Raw genomic sequence first — 12,893 nt, 5'->3', positions numbered from 1 at the left:
TACCGTGGTCTCACTCTGCAGTACAAATGCAACAAAAAGACCCACAAATATGGACGCCATCAGTAGTGTGTGTCGTGAATGAGAGAATCAAAGACCAAAACGAATTAGGCACCACGTGGATAGATTGATGTACTATTAGTGTCAATGTGTCAAGAGTTTCTCGCCGCCTCCGCAGTTCCGCCGCGACCACGATTCATGAAATTGGATCGAAATGTCGGCATCAAATTAATAAAATATATACCGTGAGTACACGTCATAATAATAACAATATTTCTAGATAGTAATAAATGGAATTCATTGTTATATTTATATTGTTCGTTTTAATATATGATATAACACAAAATAAAACCATACTTAAGTCACAAAATATTTGTCCTAAGAAAGGTTAAATGTTTTGTATTTACTTTACATAAAAGGTCGCTCATTCTGAGTGAAACATTTAAGGTATGTCTTGGAAAGTTGCCAGAGTTCATTACTAAACAAGGGTATTGAGCTACATCAGTTTCAGCATGAGTATCAAAATAGATTGATTAAATTAAACCTTAACGTAAACATTATGAAAGTTAGGATTTCAGAGAGATTAATATACAACAGAATATAATATTATACTGATTAAAACAAGAAAACTTTAAAGTAGGACAAAACATTTTGCTTAAGATGTTTAAGTATTACTGTCAACTTAATAATGTAGAAAAAAAAATTCACGTAACCAATAATAACCAAAGGCGAAATAGTAGATTGTTAACCGAGGGTCGAAAGAATCAATTCCCGAGGTATTTAAACGCCCAAGCGCAGCGAGGTCGGCTTTAGTCCGAGTAGGAATTGATACTTTTACCCGAGGTAAACACTCTACTTTTGTTTTCGAATATGAGGAAAATAAAACTAGTTGTTTATGTAAGCACAGATTAGTATCCCGCCAATTTATGTCGACTTTTTAAATTTCAAATATGGAGCTTACCACGTAATTGTTGCGGTTTATTCCGCTCAAAGGCGTTTGCGCTAAGTTCACACTGGCTGTTCAGAAAGTCACATGGCTGCATCATTTTTTTTAATTAGTTCTTTTTTACATAAAACTGCTATGAACAGTTCTATTTTTGTTTACTAGCTGACTCGACAGACGTTGTTCTGTGCATAATAAATAAAATACTGTTTTTTATGAATTTGTCAGTAATATTTCATAACACCACTAATTATTTTGTAAAATATGCTCCCTGTCAATGACATTCTATATTATGTATAGAACCTACAATGAAATTGTTTCGCAGCAGAACTGTCAAACCGTGCGTCAATAAATTCTCTCATAGAAAATATGTCCATACAAAAGAAATATTGAAAATAAAAATAATTATGGGTCCCAAATTGAAATAAAAACTATCCTATCTCTCAAGTTGGATCAAACTGCACTCCATAAAGAAATCCACATTAAAATCCGATCATTAGTTTAGGAGTCCATTGAGGACAAACATTGTGACACGAGATTTATATATATTAAGAAGAAGATTTCGGCCCTTAGGTGGGAAGTAATTTGTATGAGTTTTTCCCTCTCTATGGAGGGAAGCAGCCTTTTCCACCCAATAATCAGATCAAATCAACATTACTTTCCGAGTATGAGTAATGAAAAAGTATTTACTGTGAATCTATTTTTAATATCTAGAATTAAAGGTAATTTAAAAGTTTTTAAAGTAAGGTTAGAGATCCTGGGGCTTCTAAATATTAAAAAAGCGGCCAAGTGCGAGTCAGACTCGCCAATGAAGGGTTCCGTAGCAGCAAGTAACAGAATATAAAAGATATTGTAGTTCGTTGTATGTTTTAATAATAGTGTTTTTTTTTTCAATTACGTTATTGATAATACGATTTATGACGTATTAAAAAAACTATTTACTCGATCTCGTTCAAAACAATTTTCCGTGGAAGTTTGCATGGTTATGTACTTCATATATTTTTTAAATTCTATCATTGTCTTATTTTAGAAGTTACGGGAGGGGGGGGGGGGGGGGGCTCTTACCACTTTGGAAGTGTCTCTCGCGCAAACTATTCAGTTTATGGGTATGGGTATGGGTTTGATGAAAAACAAAATTTTTAGAACGATTCCGGCGTTCCGTGTCGGTGCCCAACTGAGCTAACCGTTCGAGTGACGTATCGTTCAGTTGAACAAGGCATACAAGATTTTATAACGAACGCCGGAGGTCGTGGGTTCGATTCCCGCATCGTTCATAAAATTTTGTTATTCAAATTTTATTTGTGTATTAATCCTAGAAGTGAGGATTATCACTTTAAAAACACAACAAATTATTTATTGTTCTTTTTTTTATTTTTGTATAAAAAAGCTAATGCGATTCATAAAATACATCTACTTACCAAGTTGCAAACAGTATAGTTCTTATCGTTTATAAGTAGCTGTGACATATGGACGGACAGAACAGACAGGCATGACGAATCTATAAGTGTTCCGTTTTTTGCCATTTGGCTAAGGAACCCTAAAATTGAGATCAGACAAGAGAGATGGCACGTACATACCACTGTTAGTTAGTTTTCAAGACGTTACATTGCTATATAAACAATTTACCTGCAGGCTGCAATCTCAATTCGGCTTCTTATAAAAAGGCATAATTTGTCTTCTCAATACTGATTCCTTTAGAATTCTTTTTGATATTTATAAAAAGACAATTATTTATTGTTTCATTTTAGTCAAGTATTAAATATTTGATTTATAAATATCACAATATAATAACAATATCGTACAAACTCAATGAAAAATAAAAAGTGTGTGTGTACTTATGTATGCACGCAAGATGTTATACTTCTTTGGCGTAACAAAGCAAAAATCCTTAAAATTATTTATACCTCCTGCTATCCTACATTTATAAAGAGAACAATATTGTATAAACCAGCAAAGATGGCTTTGACAATTATTTATTAAATAACGAATACGGCTGTATGGTCTTGAACCCTTTGCCTGTCCTAATAATGGACGAAGATACCAAAAAACAAATAACGAATGTCGCGCACATCTTAAAAATTCACTCTCATATTTTTTTTAAGAAAGAAGTATAACTTCAATAAAACATAAAATTTTAAAATTGATATACTTACCAGACCCTTGGGCTTGCAGTTCTCATCGTATGAACCCTGGAGTTGACAGTGGCGACCTCCACTCTCCTCGCCAGCTGGATCCTGGCCGTGCTGTGGTAGCACTCCACTAGATACACCAGGTACAGCAGCAACACGAAAGCAATCGGGATATAGGCGTAGCCCACGTCACACGGAGATCCCCTAACTGTCTGCTTAATTGGGTACCTATACGAATGATTTTTGACTGTTATTATGAGATTTTTTACCAGTAGGAGATTTTTTTTATGACAATTAGGGACGAGACGAGCAGGACGTTCAGCTGATAGTAATTGATACGCCTTTCCCATTACAATGCAGAGCCGCTCAGGATTCTTGAATAACCAAAAAATTCTGAGCGGCACTACAATTGGGTTTTTGAAAAAAAAATTTTTTTGTGATAAATGGAAAGATTATATATTAGTTTTATAACAAAACTATTTTTTTTTTCGCAATAATTCAAAAGTTATTTCAAAATAAAAAAAAATTTTTGAATCCAGTACCGAAGACACGCCGACAACTCCCGAACAAACCCGAGCGCGTGTGACGTCATAATGTTAGTTTTCACTCATTGCAGTTGATAGAAAAATAATAAATACAGTGTTTTGATCTATTTAATTTTGTTGTCATTATTAAATATTTAAATTTATATTAAAAATGTCGAACCTCAAAAGTTATCGTTCTTGTTTTGTACCATTATGTAAGAATACTACAAAGGCAACTCCTGATAAAATGTTTTTAAATGTTCCCCAGGATGACAAACGTCGAAATAAATGGTTTCAAGCAGTGCACCGTGATAATCCCCAAACAAAATCGAATTTTTTTTGTTGTGAAGATCATTTCGATGTAAGTATTTCTTAATACCATTTTTATTAATTATTATTTATCTAAGTATATAAATCAAATAATTATTATATATTTAAGTAAAGTTCAGTAAATAATTTTTTTTAACTGGACTCCAAATCATAACCTTTAAAATCATAGCATTAAAAAAAATTTTTATTGATAAATTAAAGTGCTTAAATAATAAATTTATGTATCTTTATCTAATGATTGGGATTCAATTTTAAACCGAACGTCATTTTTTAAAAAATCGGTGATCATAAATATATCAACATCAGGAATATTATCAGACTTTGCCTTAATAAATCCTTTATCACACATAGCTAATCGAAACCAACTAACAACTCGTATTTTAGCAATAAATTTTTAATATTATTGTCTAGACACGTGTAATAGCCGTAAACGCTGTACTGTTATTAAATAGCTATAACATTATGACGTCACAACTATGGTGACCAATCATGGCGCGTTTATAGTCACGTGATTTTTATTTAAATTTCATCAATTTTTAATTGTTTATAATTAATTGAAAAAAATTTTTTTTGAAGTTTTTTGCATTAAATATCAATATTATTAATAATAAAGTTTTAAAATACATAAAAAAAATCAATAATTTTTTTTTTTCAAAAACCCAATTGCGGTCGTCTCCTTGAGACATAAAATGTTAAGATTCATTTGCCCAGTAATTTCTCTAGCTAGCCCTTCAGACCGAAACACAATAATGCTTACACATTACTACTTCACGGCGGAAATAGGCGCCGTTGTGGTACCCATAATCTAGCCGGCATCCTGTGCAAAAGAGCCACTGGTAACTACGTACTTATAACTAGTTGTTCAAATAACTAGGTATTTGTATTTAAATAAAACACTTCTTAAAGGATTAAAACGCGTGAAATTGTAACATTTTTAAAGAACACTTCAAGGGTCACATTCCAATGTCAAAATTTTGATAAAGATGACGGATTGCGGCTCGTAAAATTTTTGAAGGTAGAACTCTACTCAAAGTTTCTAGTAGAATACTGTACTAATAGAATACAACTCTAGATATGGTACAACCAATTATGCATGGTTTTCACGATTCGTAATCAATTTGTAAATCACATAACTTCTGATGTTCATGTATCGAATTTTAGTTTTCGTAAACCTATTGTCACAGTATTTAACAATGATGTTACTAAATAAATAATGTAATGTTAGAAATATATTTAATGTACCATAATTAAAGTTATGTGAATGTGAAAATATATGAACTCATTTACTTTTACCAGTGGGAGGCTCCTTTGCACAGGATGCCGGCTAGATTATGGGTACCACAACGGTGCCTATTTCTGCCGTGAAGCAGTAATGTGTAAACATTACTGTGTTTCGGTCTGAAGGCCACCGTAGCTAGTGAAATTACTGGGCAAATGAGACTTAACATCTTATGTCTCGAGGTGACGAGCGCAATTCTAGTGCCGCTCAGAATTTTTGGGCTTTTCAAGAATCCTGAGCGGTACTGCATTGTAATGGGCAGGGCGTATTAATTACTATCATCTGAACGTCCTGCTCGTCTCGTCCCGTATTTTAATAAAAAAAATACTTCCTTCTCCTATTTTATATATTTTAAGATAATCGTTTGTAAGGAGTAAACAGTCCAGTCCGGCGTCGTCGTCGGAGCTGACACGAATTTTTTTTTAAGTAAAATAAGTAATAAGAAAAAGGTATCATTACTTCGTAAGGTCTATGAGCTGTCGATCGATTTCCGCAGTACTGCACCAGGCCACCGACCCAAGGCATCCTGCTATCATGAGGGTGAGGAGAAGACACTTCCAGTTTCCTTCGCGCCGCAACACTCCACAGAGACTCTGTTGTCTGGGACGCTGAAACAAATACAGAGTTAGCAACAATTTATAAACAACTAGCTGACCCGGCAAACGTTGTTTTGCCATATATTTATTTTTATTTATTTATTTATTGAAAAGACCAACAGCATAAATATTACAAATTAGTCTTAAAAATTAGTGTACATATAATAGCCAATTACAGGTCTCTCTATATAAACAAAAATCAACTAATGAGTTTTCAACTTAAATTACTTTAACTTATAAACAAAAAAATCGACTTAAATGAATTTCAACTTAATTTACTTTAACATAATAATATGTATAGTTTAAACATTAAAAGAATAATATTATGCGTATGAATGCGAACTTAATATATATATATATCTATTATTATATTATGTTATAATCGGTTATAGTGTTTATTTTATGTTTGGATGTGTATGTGTGCGTGTAGTTTGTGTTTGTGTATATGTGCGTGTGTTAATGTACCTATTTGTTCGTTTTATATTGCTACAGTAACATTTTTTGTATCTAGTGTATTCATTAATATTTTAATAATTTCTGTTTTCAAGCTATTTTTACTGCGATTATGAATGTCGACATTCGAAAAAACTTCGTTGTAATGCTTACAAATTCTGTTAATGGGAGAATTTTTACCATAGTTCGTAGTGTTAAATGATAATGAAAAAAGAGGCGTATTTCTCGTTCGTTTTAGTGGTACATTGAAGTTAATACTAGCAAGTAATGTTGGGGAGTCCAGAAGATTAGTTATTATATTAAATAAGAACATTGTATCTAATAACGTTCGTCTGTCTACTAGTGAAATTAAATTATGATACATGCAGCCATCTTTGTAGTTGGAAAAAAATTTATGACGAAAGTTAAGGTGCCTTATAAATTTAGCTTGAATCTTTTCAATTTTTTTAATATATGTTATATAATGGGGCGACCAGATACAACTTGCGTACTCTAAGACACTACGCACGTATGCATAGTAAACAGATTTAATACATGCAAGGTCATTAAAAGGTTTGCAGGTACGTATCACAAAACCTAAGCTCTTGAACGCTTTATTCGCAACGTAATCAATATGCTCAGTCATAGTTAGCTTGCTGTCAAAAATAACACCTAAATCCCTAACAATACCTACTTTATTAATAGGAATTCCATTTAGCGAGTATGTAAATTGTATCTTATTTACCTTAGGACTAAACGATAAAAGTATAATTCACGCGATAGTTTTATAAAAAGTTTCATCAAAATCCATTCAGTAGTTTTTGCGTTAAAGAAGTTCAAACATACATCCAGACATACAAACTTTCACATTTATAATATTAAAAGGATTAATAGTAGGATTAATAGGAGTAATATTTAAATTGAATCAAAATCAATTTATTAATTTAGGTCAGAGAAATGACATTGAATATGAATGTCAAATGCAGAGAGAGAGAGAGAGAGAACTTTTAAAATCGTGAAAAATCATCGCTCTAAAATCTTTTCGACTTAATTCCATTTTCTTTGCGTACGTAGAACTTTGATGTGTGATAAAAAACAATTGACAAATGATTTCCTGCCAATTGTTATTTTTTTATGACTAAGAAAGTTGCAACGTTTCAAAAAATATAACATTCGAAATTCAAATAGTTTCCATTACCTAGAAGTGCAAAACTTTCACGGCCTTACAAATAAACTTGATATAAAGTTATACCTGAGAACAAACCAAGAATATGCAAAATTTTGACTATATCGCTGAAAATACTGTCATTATAATGATAATTCTAAAGTTTTCCAAATGTCAATCAGCCATGTAAATAAACGCGGGAAACATGATACGTCCTAATAAATCAACCATAGGCAAATGTCTATGTGAAAACAATTTACATATTCTTGGTTTAAGCTCAGGTATAATTTTATGCCAAGTTTATTTGTTATGCTGTTAGTGTGCCCCATGTATGAATAATTTTCAGTAGTTAAGTTAAACGTCCAATATTATTTTTCATGTCAGTGTTTAGTGTTGTGTAGGTAAGTACGCGTTAGTATGAAATTTTAGTTAGTTTTAAAAGTCACAGAAGTTTACGTGTGTCTTGTATATTTGAATACGAACACAAAATATCGTAAAAAAGATGTCGACATCCCCACACGTATCTTGAGCTAAATATGCATGAATCAACGCTAATAAGGACGGTATTATACTCACTTGGGACAATACGCTCCAAATACTTCGCTCATATTATTATGATTATGTCGTCTGACTTTCTTACTTACTATTGAATATCATTACAACAATTAGTTACAAGTGAAATCAAATTTGCGACGTTATGTTTTAATTAAATGACCAAATAAAGTTTCGGGCCCCTTTTAACTTTTTGGGTAGAGCTTACAAAAGTTGTAAGCTCTACCCAATATACTGCAGTGCCTCTCAGCATTCTTGAAAAACTCACAAATATTGAGTGGCACCACAATTTCGCTCGTCACCTTGAGACATAAGATGTAAAGTCTCATTTGCCCAGTAATTTCACTAGCTACGGCGCGCTTCAGTTTGAAACGCAGTAATGTTTACACATTACTGCTTCACGGCAGAAATAGGCGCCGTTGTGGTACCCTTAATCTAGCCGGCTTCCTGTGCAAAGGCTCCTCCCACTCATATGCGAGACCTATGCAACTATAGTTACTAATGCAACTTTATCTGAGCTAACTTTAATGTCATTTTTTATGGTTAAAATTGGAAGATCAATATACCAGCAAGACACGCTATTCAATGCAAGGAAACGCAATAATTACATTAAAAGAAAAAGTATTATATCTAGAATCAAAGGTACAAGCCGTTTTTTTCGCTGAGATTTCTAGGAGATACTAAAATACCATAATTTGCATATTTCAGATTTTCAGGAGGTTCCAACGCTGCACCTTCCCCGTTTGACGTGCTTTCAAACTAAGACGTATCTAGAGTTTCTGTTATGAACCATACCAGCGGCTTCCAAGGAATCGAAGCCATGCATCTTAACTCTCAAGCCTCTAGCCATCTTTACTAGAAACACTGTTCGGCTCTAGGATAGCTGGCACGTTGGAAGAAAAAAATCCAACGCATGACGTTATTCAATGCGGCATGACAGGTGACGGACCGCACTGCAGCCGCAAGATAGACCTCGATAATGTAGGCTATGTTGACGACACAGAGTAACATATGGGGAACAGTTTTAAAGATACTCACGTACAAACCGTACAATCAAAATTATTGAGATATTATAAAGTGCCGTATTGCCATATGCCATCGAACTAATTGCAAAATATATTTTTCATCGAGGCTTATTCCAAAACCTCTGGCAGATTTAAATGAAAAAATCTGCATGAGGCTGTATCGTAGACAAGACCGTGTGTTTACGTGAATACATATCCATATTTGCATCGATTTCATATACAATATTAAGCCACTGCCTGTTGGGCTCGTATTATATTATATTGGTACGTTTTCCATTTAATATCTTCAGAGTGCAAAATAGATAATAATATCTCCTCCCGCTACAGATGTATAGACGCCGTTTTTCTTACGCTTGGATGGCTTCATTATTTATTGTATTTCTTTTTTATGAAATTAAGGGACGAGACGAGCAAGACATTCAGCTCATGATATTGATATTGGTACGCTCTGCCCATTACAATGCAGCCCAGGATGCCCAGGAATTTAACTAGCTCCAAACTGTATCCCTAGATTTGTTATAGTAACGTATTGAATTGCCTCTCACTAATGATACAAATAAAACATTATTCATGTACAAAAGGAATCATAATATGAGGTATGTAAGAAAATATAACTCCATGTAACTCCATACGCGTAAAATAAACGAAACTTGAACCGGAAAATGTTTATCCAATTCACTGAATATACTGACGAACGAGGGATCACTTTCAAAAGGTCTATTTTTGTAAGAATAGCTTTGTTTACATTTTTATAATTCGTTTTCGCTGTTGATTCAAAATTTAATGGGTTTTATTTTACAATATAATTGAACACTGTTATATATAACGTCCTCAATTATTTTAGTACTTTAGGTATTATCTAAAATAATTGTTTCATTGCTAAAAAGCTTTTTTAAACATTTCATATAGTTCATATCAAATAGTATTTCATTCATATTTTTTTATTTTATAACCTGAAAGATACTTACGAGTATTTGTTAATGTATTATATAAAAAATATATGTGCTACATTTATTTAACATTCTAGTGTTAATAATTCTAATTTATTTATTTTATTTAATCTTACCATTTTTCAATTTTCCTTTTCAGCAAGCAAGAATCATGCATCTAATTTTGTTTTATATTAAGCTAGTACGCTTCATATTTGTGATAAAAACAAAATATATATTTTAATATTCATCTTTTCTTCGCTAATTAATAACAGTTTTCATTTAATAATTCACTTTGAATAGGATATTGCTCACGATTCCCAAAATAATTCAATTTTGAATCCAGGCTGCTCTAAATTCCTATCTTCTCAATTGGATTTTCTTAAATAAATGTTGTGAAAATATCCTAATCTATTTATATCAGGTCGACAATTGCTACGAATATTAACGTTTTCCCATCAATATTTGACAACCCTCCGTAAGTTCGGTACGGTACTCCTTATCTTAACTAATGACGGTGAGAAATCACGTTCTATATTTAGAAATAATTGTGTGGTGTCACCTTAGGGTAAAAGGGAATGATTAGGGAATATTTCAGCTTGAACTAAACTATTAATCGTTTGGTACTAATGATATAACTTGAATGTTCCTGGCGAAACGATAAAATATAGTATAATGATATCATGTAGAGAAACTACAAAAAGTATTTTAGTTAAGACTAAATCAATCAGAGAAACGGAATTGAGATTACAAAGGGACCAGGCGCGAAAATAAGTAAAATAAGTATGTATTTTAGCGTGGAAATAAGTATGTATTTTGTTACACAATTACAAAGTTTCTTTATTATATATACGGTGAAACTTTTTAGGTATACTTAACTTTGAACCAGACTTTCTTTAGGTCATCACTAACGACTATGTGAAGTCAGAAATGAATTTGCATTATATTTTAATACAATTTTTGAAGTGATAAGTTTTCGCAAAAACTATACGTCCCGCAACCCTTATCAGCTGTTTTTCTGATCTCTCTTTAAGGTCAAATCTAAAACAAATGAATAACGTAGATGTGACATAATATCCGATAGTAGAAAAATGCCTAAACATCACAATATTACTCGTATTGCGTATGACTTATATTATAACGTAGCATTGAAGGGATGTTATACCCTTTCTGATTCACGTAGTAGTAGAAACTTAATGAGATGCTTGTGATGAAAGTTGGTCTGGAAATAGCTGGAGATCTTGCATCGCTTCTTCTCTCTCAGAGCGCAATTTGTTTCCGAAGCGGTAGTAGTATCTAGTATATTAGAATTGACATCAAAAAGAATTCTTAAAGAATCAATTTTGAGAAAACAAATGCCTTTTATGCCTTTTTAATAGATTTCTGTGTCGCACCAGATATTTTAAGGGGAATTCTTTAAGCCCTAAACACTTCGTCGGCATCTCTTTGTAGGCCTATCTCCTCTCACAAATAAAAAACGGTCTTCAAAGACAGAGGGCCCACGAATTGATCATATAAGGTTTACTTTTTCTTAACGGAATGCGTAACTACATATTAAATCCTCTACTTTATAGCCCATTAGACTGAGGAGTTCCAACTCAGTAGATATAAGAATATCTTTATGTTTCAAATGCAAAAAATTCAGTGAACCAATTGAGATGTGCGAGATACCAAAACATAACGTAAGGTCCGGTATCCACTATAGCGGAAAGGAGAGGAGACGAGAAGAGATAAGCCGTGAAGCTGTCAGGTTATTTCCACCAATGCGGAGAGGAGATGTGAGCTGTGAGAGCTAAAAATCAGGCAAGTGATGTCTTTGATAGGCTCGCCTACTCGCATCTCCGCTTTGTCGCGCTTGATCGCTCGAAGCGGTACAAAATTCTATGATGAAAAATGAGCCATCTCCTCTCTTCTCCGCTTAATCCATTTCCACCGAAGCTAAGCGGAGAGGAGATAACGAGTCGAAATTAGCGTAATCTGATTGGTTATCAAAATACATCTCCTCTCCTCTCCGCTTTAGTGGATACGGGGCCTAACAGCTGCTACTGTCTCCCATGGATTTACATAAGAGTTATTTTCCCGATGTGGTATGTGAAACGCTCTTAATAATGTATTGACAGCTTAAATAGACTGGTATAGTTTCAATATACATTTACGGCCTTACAAATAAACTTGGTATAAAGTTATACCTGAGAATAAACCAAGAATATGCAAAACTTTACTATATCGCTGACAACTTTCAATATAATGATAATTCTGAGGTTTTCCGAATGTCAGGCAGCCTTGCAAATAAACGCGGGAAACGTTATACGTCCGTACAAACAAATCATAAGTAATATGTCTATTTGTAAACAGTTTGCATGTTCTTGGTTTATTCAAGTTTATTTATAAGGCCGTTAAAGTCTAGTTATCGATTTGTTAATTGGCATAGCTCACGGCATATATACTCTAAAATAGGTATGACGAGTTTGTAAAAATCCAATAAAATTACTTGCAGCAAGAATATTTCAAATCTAAGAAACAGATTCGTGTGAATATATTCATTTACCTACTGCGCCTTATCTCAATATCAGCTGAGCCCCATAGCGTGGGTCAACCCTTTATTTGTGTCATGGTCGCCAATTATAGTTTGCTTATGGAGCTGGCAGGTGAGTTGTGAATAGAATAATAATTGGATTTCTGTATTGTTTAGTTAGTTAGGTAAGTTCTTACTTATCATAACTTTGACAGCAAAAAAAGGTCTAGCTAAGGTAATACTAACTAATTTTAGCGGCGAATAAATGTATATATGAAATTGAAAACCGAAAACACGTTGGGCAGGCGAAAATCGAACCAGGGGCATCTGGCCTCGGTGAGAAACAAATCTATTTTATTACATTGTTGTTTCCGGGACGATACGACATGGGTACCTTCAAACCGCGTACACCTTTCTTAAAAGCCGGCAACGCTCCTGTGATTCCTCTGGTGTTGCAAGAGAATGTGGACGGGGGAG

At 33.3% G+C, this 12,893-nt stretch overlaps 1 protein-coding gene across 1 annotated transcript in view; it reads right to left on the bottom strand.

Annotated features, from left to right (window-relative positions):
- Positions 1 to 12,893, bottom strand: part of LOC126967882 (transmembrane protein 151B-like) — a 42,435-nt gene that overhangs the window by 18,557 nt on the left and 10,985 nt on the right. Inside the window, exons 2-3 of the mRNA XM_050812577.1 lie at positions 5,662 to 5,810; positions 3,094 to 3,297 (exon numbers count right to left, since the gene is read on the bottom strand). Of these exons, the coding sequence (XP_050668534.1) occupies positions 3,094 to 3,297; positions 5,662 to 5,810 (353 nt within the window). The remainder of the gene's footprint in view (positions 1 to 3,093; positions 3,298 to 5,661; positions 5,811 to 12,893) is intronic.

This window comes from Leptidea sinapis, chromosome 14 (assembly GCF_905404315.1).
Source record: "Leptidea sinapis chromosome 14, ilLepSina1.1, whole genome shotgun sequence".
NCBI lineage: Eukaryota > Metazoa > Arthropoda > Insecta > Lepidoptera > Pieridae > Leptidea > Leptidea sinapis.
Note: the sequence above shows the minus strand (reverse complement) of the source record. Positions and strands in the feature narration are given on the sequence as shown.